Source organism: Myodes glareolus, chromosome 6, assembly GCF_982192425.1.
Source record: "Myodes glareolus chromosome 6, mMyoGla1.1, whole genome shotgun sequence".
Classification (NCBI taxonomy): Eukaryota; Metazoa; Chordata; class Mammalia; order Rodentia; family Cricetidae; genus Myodes; species Myodes glareolus.
The window spans coordinates 52,638,705-52,656,350 of record NC_142031.1 but is presented as its reverse complement, the minus strand read 5'-3'; the positions used below and the strand labels follow the sequence as shown (position 1 = coordinate 52,656,350).

Sequence of the window (17,646 nt, the reverse complement as noted above, 5' to 3'; positions counted from 1 at the left end):
AATGCACGCACATCTTGATGAGCAATCCCACCGATCAGAGTAAACTTTAAAGCTACACACACACACACACACACACACACACACACACACACACACATTATTCATGGCAGCAAATATCCAGGAAAACGTGAACCTGAGCTAAGTCAGGATAAACGTACACTTGAGCACACCAATTACTGAAATAAATAAATAAATAAATAAATAAATAAATAGAGGAAGCCTTTGCATCCTCTCGTGGAAGGCTCTCCAAGATACACTGTTAAGTGGAAGGAGCAAAGTGCAGAATAAGCACATCCTCTGCAAGTGTCTGCACAAATGGGATGAGATGCGTCATAAATTCCTAAGATCTCTCTGCAAAAAAAAAAAGTGTATAAAAGTTATCAAGAGCCACGGAGATACGCATGGACCTTTATTGCAAGTGTCATTGCTCATTTTGATCACTGAGCTGAGATGATATTCCATTCGTCATTAATTTCTATGAGTAACAGGAAAAATAAGAAGCAAAAGTTAGTGCCTGGGGTTGATGGAGGAATGGGATGGTCCAGTCTCATCCAACAAGGCCTCACAGTATGCAAGCTCAAAACCCATGCACTAGACCAGGAAGTGTCTGTAAGTCACTCTTCAAAAAACTGTCAATGTGTTATTTTAATAGTTTTTTAAACAGAAGCTTTTCCAGAGTTACAAGATCAGCTGTGGTGCTGACTAGTACATAACCTCACGGATTGTTGAGAATGCTCTCCTTTTTCTTTTTTGTGTGCTTGTTGAGTTTTCTGGTTTGGTTTGAGTTTTTTTTTTTTCCTAGACATGGTTTCTCTGTGTCTCCCTGGCTGTCCTAGAACGCACTCTGTAGAACAGGCTGACCTTGAACCCAGAGATCTGACTGCTTCTGGCTCCTGAGTGCCCGGATTAAAAGTGTGCTCAATCATCAACCAGAAGTGTGTAGCCCAGCCTAGCCTCAGACTCATGATCCTCCTGCCTCTGCCCGCTTCAGCAAATCCTACCAGCATGTGCCACTACAACCAGCTTGTTTCGTTTTTAAGACAGGGTCTTATGTAGACCAGGATGCCCTGAAATGCATAGAGATCCATCTGCCCCTTCATCCAGCATGCTGGGATTAAAAGCACACCCCATAATGACTGGCTTGAAAATGGTTTTTCTATATAGTTTTTAATAACAATAAAGACTGTAAAGTAAGCAGAAGCAGGCAGATCTCTTGAGTTCAAAGTAGACTGGTCTACATAACAAGTTCCAGGCCAACCAGGGCTACATAGTAAGACCCTGTGTCAAAAGATATTAAAAACCAACAAAACTTTGAGGCTGGAGAGTTGGTTTAGTGGTTAAGAGCATGGACTGTTCTCCCTGAACTGGATTCCCAGCACCACACGAGACAGCACGGGAGGATCTGACACCTCAGACCTCTGTGGGAACTCACATGCATGTGCACATACCAACACACACACACACACACACACTTGCGTGCGCACACACACATGCACGCACATGTGCGTGTACACACGTGCACATACACACACACACACACACACACACAAACACATGCACACACAATTAAAATACTAGAAATAAACCTTTAAGAGAACGAGTCTCCTGCTATGGAAACCAGCTCTGCTCTTCAGAAGGGCCCAGTAACCATTGCAGGTAACTCCCACTCCAGGGGGTCCAACCCCCCTTCTGTTCTGCACAGACTCTGTGCTCACATGCACAAACCTACACACAGACATATACAAATAATTTTTAAAAAATAATAGAACATTTTAAACCAGGCAGTGGTGGTGCATGCCTTTAATTCCAGCACTCGGGAGGCAGAGGTAGGCAGATCTCTGTGAGTTTGAGACCAGCCCCGCCTACAAAAGTGAGTTCCAGGACAGACCCCAAAGTTACAGAGAAACCCTGTTTCAAAAAACCAAATAATAATAATAATAATAATAATAATACAAAATAGTGAAGATGACGCCACCCTGTAGATGGCAGTCACACACACTGCGCACCTGCTATTACCAAAGCTCTTTACGTGTGTGATCACCTCCATTCTGATGCATGTTCAGATTCCCTTCCACGTGTGTAAACTAGAGCACCCCCTGGCCCCTTCCCTCAGACAGCCTCTCTTTTGTGTGTCCTGTGGTTACCCAATAGCCACAGCCTGGTTCTCTACGTGGGTGCTCTCATGCCTATCCACGCGTGTTCTCATCCCTGTGCAAGTGTATTCTGGTTTCTTCACACACATGCTCTAGCTCCTTCGATATGCAACTGAGCCTCAGCAACCTCCCCCAGGCAGGATCACGTTGTTTTATTAAAGCAGAGACCATTCCCACTCAGCTACTTCCACACAGCAGATGGGTCAGCTTTTCCTGGGCCCTGCTCCTCCATCACACCACTCTCATATATGTTTATGCGTGATCCTGAACCTTGGCAGTTCCCAGAGAGACACCGCTGTGTTTCAAGGCCATGGTTTTAACTCAGGGTCCTGCAGGCCAGCATCATGCCTTCTTTCTTAAACTCTCTCTCAGGAAATCTTGGTCCCCTCCACCTCCCACCCTCCTTCTCCCCAGGGAGGCTAGAATCATGAGTACCTTTTTCTCCCGTAGGGCCGACTCTTCCTGGCCGTCCTGGGGCTCCTTTGTCTCCCTTTTCTCCTGCATCCCCTGTGGAAGAAGGCATATCTGTTTAGGCACTGTCTGACTAGGACGGGGCTATGGTGTTATGTACCCATGCAGAAGAATTAGAAAGACTCTCACACATGGTACAGGCAGTCTGACCCTACTCCTTGCCCATCCTACTCCAAACCGCAAGCAGCATCACCTGGATGAGCTCTGGATGCCCAGGTCTAAGCTCAGGGCATGCTTTCCCAACACTGCTTTGTTTCTCAGGGAACAGATCTTTCTCTCCTTCCACTGTCCCTTCTGGACTGGTTCCCAATCCATCTTCCCACCATAGGGCTCTCCATACCACCCCAACAATAAAGAGAAGTAAGGAGAAGTACGGTCACTGCTAGGTAGCCCCCAGGGGAACATCATGTGGCCTGGTGACATGCCTCATGAGAAGAGACTGGGGTGTCCACTGATCATCTCCTCGTCCTCTCAGCATGACCCGTGGTGTGTTCATGATGGCCTCCCCTGTGGGCTTCCTGGAACCAGTAAAGTGTGCCCTGCATGTTCTGGGGTTCAGTGGCCAGGTACAAGAGACAGAGGTATAAATAAGCAGTCAGGGTAGCTAACAGGATGAGCACACGGGTGTGTGGAGAGGAGCTGAGTGGCAGGGAACCAGGGGACCTATTCTCCAGTCTGGCCTCAAACTCACATGTCTCTGCTTCTCGATCTACACATCCTGGTCTATAGAGTGAATTCCAGGCTATCCAAGGCTACATAGTGAAACTCTGTCATGGAAAAAAAAAAAAGGAAAAAGAAAGAGGCAGGAGGCATGGTTGTGTGTGACAGCGAGTGTGACAGCAAGCCCACTGGGGACCTTCTGCGGGAAATGCACCCTCACAGCTGGAAAGCAATGGCTGAAAGAAAGCTCACTCACCTCCCATGAGATACTAGGACCAGGGCTTCTGTTCACTAAGGAACACTCAACTGTGAAGCCTTGATGGTTTTGTTTTGAAGCTATCAAGTTGAGATGGAAGAAAAAAAAAAACTCATAAGTGCCCAAACCCATCTCCCAAGAATTCCAGAGAGACAGAGGGAGGAAGAGAATGATGGGTAACGCCTGAGAGTCTGTAAAAAGCTGCCAGAAACACTTTCCAGTGCTGGGGGCAGGGCTGAGTGCATGAAAGCAAGAACACGATAAAAGCCCGTGGAGAACCACACGGGAAAAATCAGGGCCAAATAGGAAAGACGTGTCAGCGACACTGCCAAACGAACGTCAACAACAAAGAGAACATTCTGCGAGCTATCCAGGAGGGAAAATATTTTTAAGTCAGATTGACATGAGAATTCTCATTAGCCACACAGGGTACAGGACAGAACGAGGCAGTAACTTCAGCAAATGTGGCACAGAATGTGTCAGATCGGACGGGTCCCCGCTGAAGTGGCTTTCAAGCTGAAACTGCGCAGCGAGCCGGATGCAACCAGCCAGAACGTCTCCGCACTCCGAGGAAAAACACACACAGGCTGAAAGGAATCAAAAGCTCTCCAGACGAGCCTGCCAGGGCTAGGCTGAAGGGCTGGACCACAGGGGCCAATACCATCACCCATAGAGGAGCGACAGCGAAGCCCACCGCTGCAGAAGCCCACGAAAGACGGGCAAGGGTGAAGTCACGTTTCTTAGCTGGCACCACTGTGTGTGTCGCAGTGAGCGGTTACCACCCACGACTCTTCCTGGGGCGGAAGTTTCTCCCAGAGCACCTGGAGGAAGGGAGGCCTCCACCACAGCAGGTACACTGTCGGTACTCACGGAGAGGTGACTGTGAGCACACCTTACACCTCTTCTAGACATTTGCTAGAAAGCGCCTAGAGTTTATGTGTGGCTCTCACTCGTTTGAGGCAGGTGGGTGTGCGTTAGAGAAAACATGGGTTGTGGTGGCTGACTGATGAGACAGGTGCTGACTCCAGGTCTGACCACGGTTTCTCTGGGCATCAGAACCTGGATCAGGAAACCAGACCATCGTCCACTGCATTGTTACTTATCTGATGGTCCCTCCCCTTTCAAAAGTAAACAAGAAGGACGCTAAGGCCAGGACACAGCTTCCTCCTGGCCTCCCTTTGCATCGTGTGTGTGTGTGTGTGTGTGTGTGTGTATGGGTGTGCGTGCGTGCGTGTGATTTTATTGAAAAACTGTTCATATTGATCCTAACTCACCATGAGACCCTGGAACAGCACTTGAAGTACTATAGTAGGAATGAGATAGAATGAACCAATGAAAACATTTTAAAACACGGTGCTTGGGGCTGAAGCAATGGCTGTTAGTAATGGGCTTGCCATAGCAAACATAGGACTGGAGTTGACCCACAAATTCCATATAAAAAGCCAGCGTAGTAGCGCACATATGTAATCACAGTGCAGGGCAGAGTCAGGGGGATCCCCGGGGCTCCCTGGCTAGCCAGACTAGATTCATCAGTAAGCACCAGGTAAATGAAAGACCCTATCTCAAAATCCAAAGTTGCTATCACCATTTGGAACAATGCCAAAGGTTGGCCTCTGGCCTCCACACACAAGCACAGCACACATATTTGTACACACACACATCCACGCACATGTATACACACATATACACATGCACAGGACCTGAATGAAGGATCTTTATATCTCTCAAACAATCAGAAAAGCTTCTTCGTTTAAATGTTATTCTCATGAATAGTCTTCCCACTTCACCCACAGTAGGGAGAAGGGGACAAGGGACCCCTGAGCTTCCCACTGCTGATCCCCCAAAAATCACCTTAATGCCCAGGCTCTGAAGCCCCCACATGCAGTTCTTCGACTCTATCCATGATTACATTATGTCCTGAAACTACTTTGTCATAAAAAGTTGTTTTTGCTCAGTGTGATGTGGTGTGGGATTCCCCTCTGTTTGCTATGAAAATGTTTTATTACCTTTGGTTATTAAAGAAACTGTTCTGGCCAATGGCTTAGTAGAGTAAAGCGGGCAGGAAATCCAAACAGAGATATAGAGAGAAAGTAGGTGGAGTCAGGGAGATGCTCTATAGCTGCCGAAAGAGAAAGACACCAGCCACCGGCCAGAACCTTACCAGTAGGCCACAGCCTTATGGTGATACACAGATTAATAGAAATGGATTAATTTGCAATGTAAGAGCTAGCTAGGAGTACACTAAAGTCGTTGGCTAAACAGTGTTGTAATTAATATAGTTTCTGGGTTTTATTTAGGTTTTTATTTAGGTGGCCAGGAAACCAGCAAGCAGTCTCTCTCTGTCTACAGTGATTGTGTCCACCATTGATCTCAGCACTCAGGAGGCAGAGGCAGACAGAGTCCTGGGAGTTTAATCCAGGATATTCTAAATAGGAAGTTCCCAGCTAACCAGGATTTCATAGTGAGACCCTTTGTCTCAAATACATTTTGACCTCTACTTCTAAAGGACCACACCCAAGTCAATGGAGACCTTCCCTGGGATCTTGACTCTAGCTCTTCCTGGAGGCCTTGGCGTGCAACCCTGAGTGACTGCCAAGATCAAAGATGTTCCCAGCACTGCTCAAAACTCGGTGGGGTGGGGTGTCTAGTTACCTAGGGTGAGGAGCAAGCCACAGAGAGCCCAGTTATGAGGCCCTCTATCCCCACCCCGGAGGAGTTCTGATGAGCCATCTTTCTATCAGAACAGGTTGGCATTTCAACCACCATCTCATTTTCCACTGTCAATAGCACTGCTTTCTCTTCGCTTGTAGAAATAATTTACCACTTGTGCCCTCTCGAGTCAGAGCTCAATCTGTGAACACAAAGTTTTCATCCGGGTCATGCTTTGATAATATCTGACCCAACTATGAAGGCGTGTGTCTGTCATTTTCATGCAGAACATGGACTAGTTTGATACACTCATTGTGGGTTGGAGAAAAGCCACAGGCATCCCTAGACTGTTGTTCTATCTGCAAATGTGCCTGCAAGCAGACTTCGCCTCTGCAGGCCACGGTGTATAAGCACTGTAGCATCATATAGCAGGAAAGAGGTTGGCTGACCTCAGTCCTCCGGCTCCTGCTGGAGAAAATCAAACGAGCCAGACCTTCACACAAGGCTCCTGAAGAGCAGTCTGTGTTGCATACACATCACGGATGAGAAATCCGCAATTCCTTGGTGGGAAAAGGTTTAAATGCCATGGAACCTTGGTCTCATTGTCAGGAAATCCCAAACCCAACAGATGGGCAGATTTCCCAGGATGCCGCTGGAACAGAGCCATCCTCTGTGAGTTTGTGTTGAAGTACCAGGCCATGTAGGAGACTGAGACACCCGGAGGAGTGACCAGCGCAACACCAGAGCAGCCAAAGAACCATTACCTTTGAGGCCGGGAACCAGAATCTGCACAGAGCAGGCATCCTCTGTGGTCTGCTGAGAACATCCAGATGGCAGCAGTGACAGGAAAGCCAGGCTAATCAGCATGCCTGCAAGAGCCAGGTCCCTCGTCATCATGAGCGCGGGCAGGACACTGACTCCTGGAAGAAGGAAGGCATAAACAGTGACAGGATCTGACACACACAGCGCTTTGCAAACAGCAGGCCCCACGCTTACACTCCCCTCTCTCGCTGGCTTGCTTACATACCAATTACCAACCTCCACTGAGAGTCTCGGAAGTTTCCCGGCAGCTAGGGCACCATGTGTGCCCAGAACTCTTTCCCAAAGCCTTTGCTAAAGGTCACTCTCACTGTCTAGCCTTCCTCAGAACAAGACACTGAGCACAAGGCCTGCCCAGGAGGCTCATCTCATCCTAATGGCAGAGATTGGGGCCCACAGACGGTAAAGGCTCCTATGTAAGACATGACTGTCCTGCAGAGCTTGGAGCATGTCTGAGAGGGGATAGCTCTACGCAAGCAGGGGTCCACACTAGATGGCTCGAAAGCAGAGAGGAAAGAGAAGAAGAAAGGCCAACCATAGTGGCAAGAAGAAAGGGAGAGTTGGGTGGTGGTGGTGGTGGTGGTGGTGGTGCATGCCTTTAATCCCAGCACTCAGGTAGATCTCTGTGAGTTCAAGGCCAGCCTGGTCTACAAAAGCTCCAAAGCTACACAGAGAAACCCTGTCTCGAAAAAGAACAAAAGAAGAAGAGGAAGAAGAGGAGGAGGAAGAGGAAGAGGAAGAGGAAGAAAGATATAAAAGATATATAAAAAGCAAGAAGGGAGGTTGGGCCTGGAAGTTGAGGTAGTTCCCCTTGGAGCATCAGAATCACACAATAGCAATTATAGCAATAACCACACAATTATTCATCTCAGAAGGCCTTTGGTGCTTCCTGGCACCTATCCCCTGGGTCAGCCAACCACTCACCAATATTTCCAGGTGCCAACCTTCTGTCAGGCACAGTTCCAGGTGCTAGGGTGTAGAAAGAACTAAAGTTCCTTTCCAGTCAAAGAAGACAGTCAGGGTCAGGAGAGATGGTTCAGTGGTAAAGAGTATTTGCTGCACTTACAGAGGGTCCGGGTTTAGTTCTCAGGATCCCCATGGTGGTACACAACCACCTGTAACTCTGGTTCCAGTGCGACCCAATGCCCTCTTCAACTTCTGTGAGCACTGTACACACCTAGTGTGCCTATACACATGCAGGTATGCACACATACAAAAATAAATAAACCTTTTTTAAAAGAGACAAAAGGGTGGACAGATAAAACCAGAAGCTGCAGAGAAGAGCGATCTTCCCCAGGGATCAGGGGCAAGACAAGATGGCCTTGTAGGTGCTGCTATCTAGAGACAGGGGTCGGGAATGGCCTCCCTGGTGAAGCATCAAGGGGTTGCAGCCTCTTGATGGAGCTTGGGGAGAAGCTGCCAGCCTGTTGATCATAAAGAAGGAAAAAGCCTGAACAGGGTGAAGACTCAGATCTAGTGTTACTGTAAAACCTTTGAGAGTTCCTCAAAAGAAGGAGGCTTTTGATCAGGGCAGGGCTTTATTGTTTGTTTGTTTGTTTTTCGAGACAGGGTTTCTCTGTAGTTTTGGAGCCTGTCCTGGAACTAGATCTTGTAGACCAGGCTGACCTCGAACTCACAGAGATCTGCCTGCCTCTGCCTCCCAAGTGCTGGGATTAAAGGTGTGCACCACCACCACCACCCAGTTAGGGCTTGGCTTTATAAAGGACCACTTGGCTCTTCTTTGGAGACCATATTTATTGGAATAAGAATGGAAGTGAGACTCAGGGTGTGGTAGCACAGGCCTTTAATCCCAGCATTCGCAAGGCAGAGGCAGGCAGAACTCTGTGAGCTCAAGGTCAACCTGGTCTACAGAGTTAGTTCCAGAACAGCCAAGGCTACATAGTGAGACCCTGTCTCTTATTTTTTTTAAAGATTTATTTATTTATGTATATTTATCACGTATATAGTGTTCTGCCTGCATGCATACCTGCAGGTCAAAAGAGAGCACCAGATCTCATTACAGAGGGTGGTGAGCCATCATGTGATTGCTGGGAATTGAACCCAGGACCTCTAGAAGAACAGCCAGTGTTCTTAACCACTGAGCCATCTCTCCAGGCCCATGTGAGACGCCCCCCCCCCCCATATCTCAAAAAACAAAACAAGCAGGACGAGGGTGGTTCACGCCTTGAATTCCCAACATTCTGGAGACAAAGACAGGCAGTTCAAGGTCTGCCTTCTCTACAGAGTGAGTGCCCGGACAGGCTCCAAAGCTAGCCAAAGAACAAACAAATAAGAAAAAGGAAGTGAGGAGACCAGACAGAGGAGGACTACAATGTGCAGTTAGCAAGAAGTAGGGAGGCCGTGGCAGAGGCAGAAAAGCAAAGTATTGCTGGGGTGGGTTGCAAAGGCAAACTTTATTGGTTTTCACTAGATTCTATGGGAAATTCGAGGAAATGGCCAGCCAGCTACCATCCCTGAAGAACAGGGCTGGGTTTAGGGAGCAGATACGGATGAAGGGGAGGGGCTAGATTTGACTTTCCAGCCAAAGAAAGCTGTGAGGCTCCCATGACAAGCAGGCAACGAACCCTGGGTGTATGGAGCAGTGGTTTAAGTTGCCCAACTCAAAGATCAAGACGTTCTGCCTCCTTTCCTGACTCCAGTCATCTAGCCCTCAGAAGCAAGGGACTGATATACACAGCCAGTGAGATCATCCCTGCTGTGTCCCCCCATAGAGAAGCCCAGGGAGTGGGGGCACAGACCATGTCTCAGGAGCCTTTATAGTCTGCAGAGATCCCTTATCTGGCTGTGCTGACACTCACTTTAGTAACACTGAGCCCCTGATAGATTTGCCTCCAGGGAAGGATTCACCCCCAAATGAATGGCGAAGTTAAGAAATCCAGACCCCCTGCTGCTATCGTGTCAGACTGTGGAAAGCTACACCTGGTGATGAGAATCTCCTGTCCCTGCTGTGTGAAGGGAAGCCATCTGAAACTCCTCTTTCAACTCAAGTACCCACAAGGGACAACAGAAGAAAGGTTTGGTGATGCTAGATGCTGGCTTGCCACCTAAGTGAAGGTGGGGCTTAAGGATGAGGGAGGACAAGACTGGATGGTACAGCATAAGCAGAGGTGAGGCTTAAGGAGGGGAGTAGGACTGAAGGGTAAAGTATAAGCAGAGGCAAGGCTTAAAGGATGGTGGGGCATAGGATTGAAAGGTATAGCATTTGGGGTGTAAACCAAGAGGATTGCACTCACTAACCTTGACCTTGGGACCTGGCTGAAAGCCCAGAGGCATAAAATGGAAAGCCCACCTCACTGTTCAAGGACTCAAGGAAGGAAGACCCTGCACAGCTCAAACCACAAAGGCAAAGCCTGAGCCCGCAGAGCACAGACTGCTGATCTCAACACTGGTCTGTGCTTTGAGGCTGGGGTTTGAGACCCAGCTCCCATTCATTACCCACCCTCCCACACTCTGGGTCACTGGGCTCTGAGCTGTTGGTGACTGACAAGGTCGCCAGCCCTCTGCGCGTCCATCCGTGTTTGCAGGTTGATGGGAAAGAGGGAGAGCTGTGGCCATCAGAAGTTAATTAATGAGGCGCCTGCAACTGCAATAGTCAAACGCTCAAAACTGTGATAGACCACAGCACAGAAAGCTTGACAACACGCGGGAGAACTATGGCGAAACACTGGGCTGAGAAAGCACTGTAGTCCACCAAGTTTCTGCTTTCATGAAGAAGGAAAACAAATCAAGGCAGACTACAAAAATCAGGAATGGAAGCAAAGAAGGGCACACACTGCTGGGCTTGCCAGAGGTGAGAACACATACACATGCACACACGCATATATACACACACATACACACACATACACATACGCATGCACCCACATGCGCATACACACACACACACACACACACACACACACACACACACACACAGAGCTAAGGAAAATCACCATGGAGAGGAATCAGCGAACATAGCACTGTTCAGTAAGGCCCGGGTAGTCACTGCTAGGCTTCAACAGGAATTTGCTGGGGACATTGTTTCGACTCCCTTCCAACTTCTCATTTTTTTAAGATTTATTTATTTATTTTACACATGAATGCTCTATCAGCATGCCTGACTTTATACCAGATGGAGCATCAGATCCCACTAGAGATGGTTGGAAGCCACCATGTGGTTGCTGGGAACTGAACTCAGGACCTCTGGAAGAACAGGTGATACTCTTAACCACTAAGCCACCTCTCCATCCCCCCAGCTTCTCATTTTTAAGAGTTACTTACACATGGGTGTGTTCATAAATGTATGAGAAATGCGACGCTAAGCCTACACGGACCTCAGCAGGCCACAGGTTGTCACACTTGGATTATCGCTCTGCTGTCACTGTCCTGAAATTCCCAGCAATTTAAGAAACAGGGGACTGCAAAACCCGTCGGTAAACATACTCCCCTTGCAGTGATCTTAATTCTACAGCACTCAGCTGCAAAGGCAATAATCGGCGGTGTATGGTGAGGACACCGGTCACCCCAGCGCTTGGACTGCTATGCACCTTATGAGTTCAAGGCCAGCCTGGGCTCCAACAGTGAGTTTTAGGCCCAACAGCTAGCCAGGGCTACGTAGTAAGATTCCATTTCATCAGCCAGAAAAGAGGAGCAGGGGAGGGCGCTAAAGAGACGGCTCAATGGTTAAGACCGCATCTGCCCTTGCAGAGGACCTGAATGTGTTTCTCATCACTCACTCGCATGCTCACAACTGCCCGTAACTAAGGAGATCTGTGCCTCTGTCTTCCCTGGCACCTGCACACACTCACACAGACAGACACAGACACATAGACACAATTTTAAATGATTTAAAAGGCTGGAGATGGTGGCCCATGGTTTTCATCCAAGTACATGGGAGGCAAAGAGGATTCCTGTGGGTTTGAGACCGGTCAAGGCTGCATAATGAGACCCTATCCCGAAAGATCAAAATAATAATATCTTTAAAGAAAAGAGGGAAAAAATCAAATAATCCTTGTTGCACCCAGTTTGTTGGATTAAAAACTGTTTATGTGTTTCTGGTTTGCTCGGTGCTCCCAAGTTGGCACAGGAATGTATTCCATAGACACAAACGTTGCTGGGTGGTGTTGTGCACCCAGGAGGCAGAGGCAGGTGGGTCTCTGTGAGCTCGAAGGCCAGCCTGGTCTACAGAGTGAGTTCCAGGACAGCCAGTGCTACACAGAGAAACCCTGTCTTGGAAACAAAAAACCAAAACAAAAATGAGAAGGAAATGCTCCTCCAGAGAGGTAGGCATCCAACAGGACAGTCAGCCCTTACTCTCCCACTACAAAAGGTCAGGCCACAGCAGGCCAGCAGAGAGAGAGAGCAGAGGTACAAAAAACACCCTCACTGACTCTCCTGCCTGTGTGCCTTTACTGTCAGTTTTCCTTTGAGCTAGGGGATGTGATTGGGCCCTCTCCTCCAGTTCAGATGCCTGCCCCAGTCCTGCTCCAGATCGGGGCAGGTGGGCACATGGGGAGGCACCATGCCCACCAGGAAGCTGGTCTGTGTCCCAGCCAGCTGCCTCTCAGGAAAGGAATTTGGTTTTATAAACGGAGCCTATGCAGCAGTCCTGAAATCTTTTTAAAAACAACATCCTTATCTCTCAGCCGGGGTCCAAAGACTAAGGCCCCGATTCCATCAAAGAGACAGCTTTCTGGGGAAAGATTAAATGTGGAATTCTCAAAAGAAACGAAAAGAAACCCAGAAGAATAAACTGGGAGCCGGTGGCTGTGACACACACACCTTTAATCCCAACACTTCGGAGGCAGAGATAGGCAGATCTCTGTGAGTTTGAGGCCAGCCTGATCTACAAGAGCTAGTTCCAGGACAGGCTCCAAAGCTACAGAGAAACCCTGTCTTGAAAAACACCACACACACAAAAAAAAAAAAAAAAAAAAAAAAAAAAAAAAAAAAAAAAAAAAAGCTGGGAGTAGGCAGGGACAAAAGTAGGAATTGTGCTGCCAAACACACGAATTGTCATGTCCATTAAACACCTACAGTGGAGCCCTGGATCTCACAGACCCTGAACTGCCTGCTGGGAACAGCACCTTCGTCCTAAGGTGACACTGCCACCCCCACCACGAGGCTACAGAGAGGATCTTACCAACCCAATAGTGAGGAGTGATCTGTTTGTTCTTTCTTCTCCGGCACAGATGTCTCAAAACTGGAGATAAAACTAAATGTGGAAGTTTGGAGCTCTGCTCTCCCAGGCAGGATTAATCATCAAATCGAACCCCATTGTGCCTTGCAAAGGCCTACAGATGCAACCATTTCAATGTGGAGCTGCCACCTGGGGCCACTCAGACACAACAGTCAGTCCCAAAGCCGGGTGTCAGAGCTCAAGCAACTACCCTTTTGAGCTGCTCCCCTGTCCAGTGTTGGGACACCCTGCTCCCCTGTCCAGTGCTGGGAGACCCGATGCCCACTGTTAGATGGCTTCCCTGAGGGAAATGTCCCTTCCTCCCTGCCACCCCCTCCACCTGAGACCCACTGCTGGGTGTGCCTTTGAGCTGTAAGACCATAAATGTTGCTCAACAATAGTCTAGGGTATGTTACTCCCCCATTGGAGTTAGAAATGATCACTCCAACCTCTGGGCACCAACTAACCTACGTGTCTGTAATTCTATCATCTATAGACTGATTGATCAGAATCTGCCTCTGTAGGCTTCTCAAAGATTCCTCCATTAACTACTGAGCTAAATAAACTCTGGAAGTCGAGTGTCTGGCTTATGGACCAACTCCAGGATGCTTGGATCTGAGGCCGAGTCCCACCTTGCCAAATTCCAAAGCCTGAATCTACCCTCCAGTCCTGTTTGGCAACTTGCCCTCCTGTCTGTACCTCGACACCTGTCCAATCCTGGCCTGGTATCCTGGAGCAGCATCTCCTACCTGGATGCACACTAGGCGAAGGTGCTGTCCTGACGGTTCCCGGCTAGCAGAGATACTGCTTCAAAGAGCCTCATGGCTGCTTATTTACAGAGACAGCTGCAGTCCAACTCAGAGGGAACCCGTGCCTGGGCTGTCAGACAGCCCAGCGCCTCTGCTGGAGGCTGCAGCCTTATCTGTAAGAGCTTCCTGCCTGAAACCATCAGCTGTCCTGCAGGACTCTGAGGAGTGTGGGAACACAGCCCCTGCTGCCAGGCCGGGGTGCCTGGAGATCCCAGCCAACCCCCACCCCAAACATTCTGTCGAGGTTTTGGTTTTCTGTCCTGTTTCTTTTCTTTTTCTTCAAATAAGTAACATATGTTGAACATGGTGGTGAATACCGGCAATTTCCGCATTCCGAAGACTGAAGCAGGAGGATTGCTGTGAGTTAGAGGCCAGCTTGCACGCTGCAGCAGGTTCCAGGACAGCCAGAAGTACATAGTGAGATTGTATCTCAAATCAAATAACTCAAACAAACAAAACAAACAAACAGAAAAACAAGATAGAGAGTAATGAGGGAGCTGCACACATATGTACCTGCTTACAGACATACACTAATACAAGATATTACCACTCAGCAACTTGGAGAGACAGCCAAGGGCTCTGTGCAGTGGCAAAGCAGACTCCACAGTTCCATCTATAAAATACTCCTGAGAGCCTGTTTGGAGGCTCAGCACAGCCATTCGAACCCCCTCAAAGGAACAACAGTCCTCCCCCATCGGGGAAGGTCTGCCACCGACATGCAGCTTCAGGGTAGGTGCATGGATTCATGCATGGAAGCTGGATCAGCCAAACCAGCTTCATGATTGATGGGGTGAATGATACTGCAGCCATATTGCTCTCACATCCGATTCATACAATATTCTCAAAGTGACAAAACTAGCCTGGTGGTGGTGGCACACACCTCTAATTCCAGTACTCAGGAGGCAAAGGCAGGTGAATCTCAGAGTTTGAGGCCAGTCTGGTCCATGGAGTGAGTCCAGGACAGTCAGGGCTACACAGAGAAGCCCTGTCTCAAAAAGAAAAAAGAGTGATAAAACTATAAAAATCAAGGACAGATTGCTTGGCCAGGGCACTGGATCTCAAGCACTTGACTCACAGGGCAGGGGTGGCTCACGCCTTTAATTCCAGCACTTGGGAGGCAGAGGCAGGCAGATCTCTGTGAGTTCAAGGCCTGCCTGGTCTACAAGAGCAAGTTCAAGGACAGCTAGGGCTGTTACACAGAGAAACCCTGTCTCGAAAAACCAAAATAAATAAATATAAATAAATAAATAAAGGTGACTTGACTCGCCTGCTCACGTTAGAATCTGGGCTGTAGTACTGTGCCACACTTTCCACTGGAGAAGTTGGGCTCAGAGAAACTGGATTATCCTCTACAACTGCGTGAGAATCTACCATCACCTCCAAAGAAAGCTTAACTTTTTATTACTATGTTTTGCTTCTGAGGCAGGCTCTCATGTAGCTCAAACTGCCCTCACACTTATAGAAATGGCCCCGTTCACATCTCCAAAGTTCACAGTTCACAGAGCAAGGCCAAGAGTCCCCCCCTAAGACCTGTCCCAGCAAACTGTCAGACACCCCCTCCTGCCCCAAGGTGACAGAGTGCCCAGAAAGCCTAAGGACCTTTGTGAGTGGGAGGAGGGGCATTTGAGACAGTTTCTCTGTGCAGCCTTGGCTGTTCTGGAAGTTGCTTTGAAGACCAAACTAACTTCAGACTCAGAGATCTGTTTGCCTCTGCCTCCCACATGTCTCTTACTGCTGGGATAACATGAGCCACCACTTCCAAATCTTCAGCCTTACCCAGGTTCCAGGGATTGAGTTCAGGACCCTGTACATGCCAGGCAGACACTATCCATCAACTAATCTATTTCCCCAGCCTATCCTGGGGACTTTTTAAAAAGTGCCAACAAAAGCCGGGCAGGGGTGGCACATACCTTTAATCCCAGCACTCAGGGAGGCAGAGGCAGGCAGATCTCTGTGAGTTCGAGGTCAGTCTGGTTTACAGAGTGAGTTCCAGGACAGTCAGAGATACACAGAGAAAATGTCTCTAAAAACCAAAAAAGAATTTTAAAAAATGCCAACAAAATACACCCCATTACAAAAACAGTGGTGATTTAACTTGCCTAGATTGAATGAATAGGTTGTGAGTTAGAACTTTGGTATATAAGATTACTCTGGAGCCACAAACTGGTGTCAAACGTCACCAGGAAACAATGGCCACTCCTGTCCTGGAAGCAAGCCACTGCTTTCCTCTTGTCTGCCCTGACAGCACCCAGCGCAGGGTTAGAGTCATTTGCCTGGGAGCTCTGACCCCACAGACCATCCCCTTCCCGGCCAGAACAAGACTGGCCCACGTCCAGTGAGTGTTTACATCTCTCCGAGATAACCATGGAGTTTGCATACAAGAGTCACATGAAACCCACTCTGCTCTGGCTGGGAAACTTCCCTCGGGGGTCACACCGGACGTGCCTTTTTATCTGTGGGACACTTTGTCCATGAGGACATTCACCACTACCACCTCCCCAAAGGCTTTCATCACTCGCTGGGTGCGCCTGAGTTTCCGGAGAGTGCACAGCACTTGGTTGACTATACTATCCTAAGCCAGTCCCTCTGGGATGCGGAGCAGAGACCACGGTGTGGCACTAGAAACCTCTCTTCTTGCCAAGTAGTTAAAAGGTCTTGACTACTTAGCCATTTAACATATTTACCCTGTGTTAAGATTCTGGATTGCGCCATTTGCATGATAGTGGCACAGGAAAGTGGCTATGACAGGCTACCATCAGATGTCCAGAGGGCCTGTCCAGGGGTTCTCACAAGGAGCCTGCACTGGTAGTGCCTACATAGATAAGTCAGAAAGAGGGGATCAGAACCCCTGGAACTGGAGATGCAGAACTTTGGGAGCTGCCACGTGGCTGCTGGTACCAAGATCAGTTCTCTGCAAGGGTATCAGATGCTCTTAACTACTGAGCCATCGCTCCAGCTCTAGACCCTAGGGTTTCTGAACTGATAGTTTGAATGTAGAGATCCCAGAATGCTCATCTGTAATATGTTCTCAAGGCTGAGGTGGCTGGGCCAGAGACACTTAAGGAACTGTGGCCAGCCTCACAGTGGATGTCGGGACATTGCTGAGTCTGCCCCAGTATGGCAGCAGCCCTGTATTGGTTGTGACTGGTCTTACACTTCAACCCTCCAAAGCCCGCCATGCTAGCCTACTTGTTAAGCTGCTCTAAAGCCCTGGGGAAGAATCAACAGACTGATGGGACACAAGAGAGGACCTGCTGGGTACAGTGTCTGTCCTAGGAGAACCGCCACTCAACCAGTGACCGCTAGGAATAAAGAGTAGCCTTATAAACATGCCGGAGTGAGGGGCTGGAGAGATGGTTCAGCGGTTTAGAACACTGGTTGCTCTTCCAGAGGCCCTGAGTTCAATTCCCAGCAACCATACGGCTGCTCATATGGTGGTGAACCATATGGCTCACAACCATCTGTAATGAGATCTGGCGCCCTCTTCTGATGTGCGGGCATATATGCAGGCAGAATGTTGTATCCATAATAAATAAATAAATCTAAAAAAACAGGCTGTCAACATCAACAAGCCTGTAGGGCATTTAAAAAAATAAAAAATAAAATAAACATGTCGGAGTGATCATAGCCGTGACACAAATCACAGTGTGG

General features: G+C 48.5%; 1 protein-coding gene across 3 annotated transcripts in view; it reads right to left on the bottom strand.

Annotated features, from left to right (window-relative positions):
* Colec11 (collectin subfamily member 11) overlaps nucleotides 1-14,100 on the bottom strand; it is a 31,802-nt gene extending 17,702 nt beyond the window's left edge. Inside the window, exons 1-3 of one of the 3 annotated variants that reach the window (XM_048439818.3) lie at nucleotides 13,886-14,100; nucleotides 6,954-7,109; nucleotides 2,589-2,660 (exon numbers count right to left, since the gene is read on the bottom strand). In XM_048439818.3, coding sequence (XP_048295775.3) covers nucleotides 2,589-2,660; nucleotides 6,954-7,109; nucleotides 13,886-13,928 — 271 coding nt within the window. In that variant the 5' untranslated portion in view covers nucleotides 13,929-14,100. The remainder of the gene's footprint in view (nucleotides 1-2,588; nucleotides 2,661-6,953; nucleotides 7,110-13,885) is intronic. The other 2 variants (XM_048439820.3, XM_048439819.3) reach the window with 2 other exon arrangements.
* Between the last annotated feature and the right edge of the window lie 3,546 nt (nucleotides 14,101-17,646).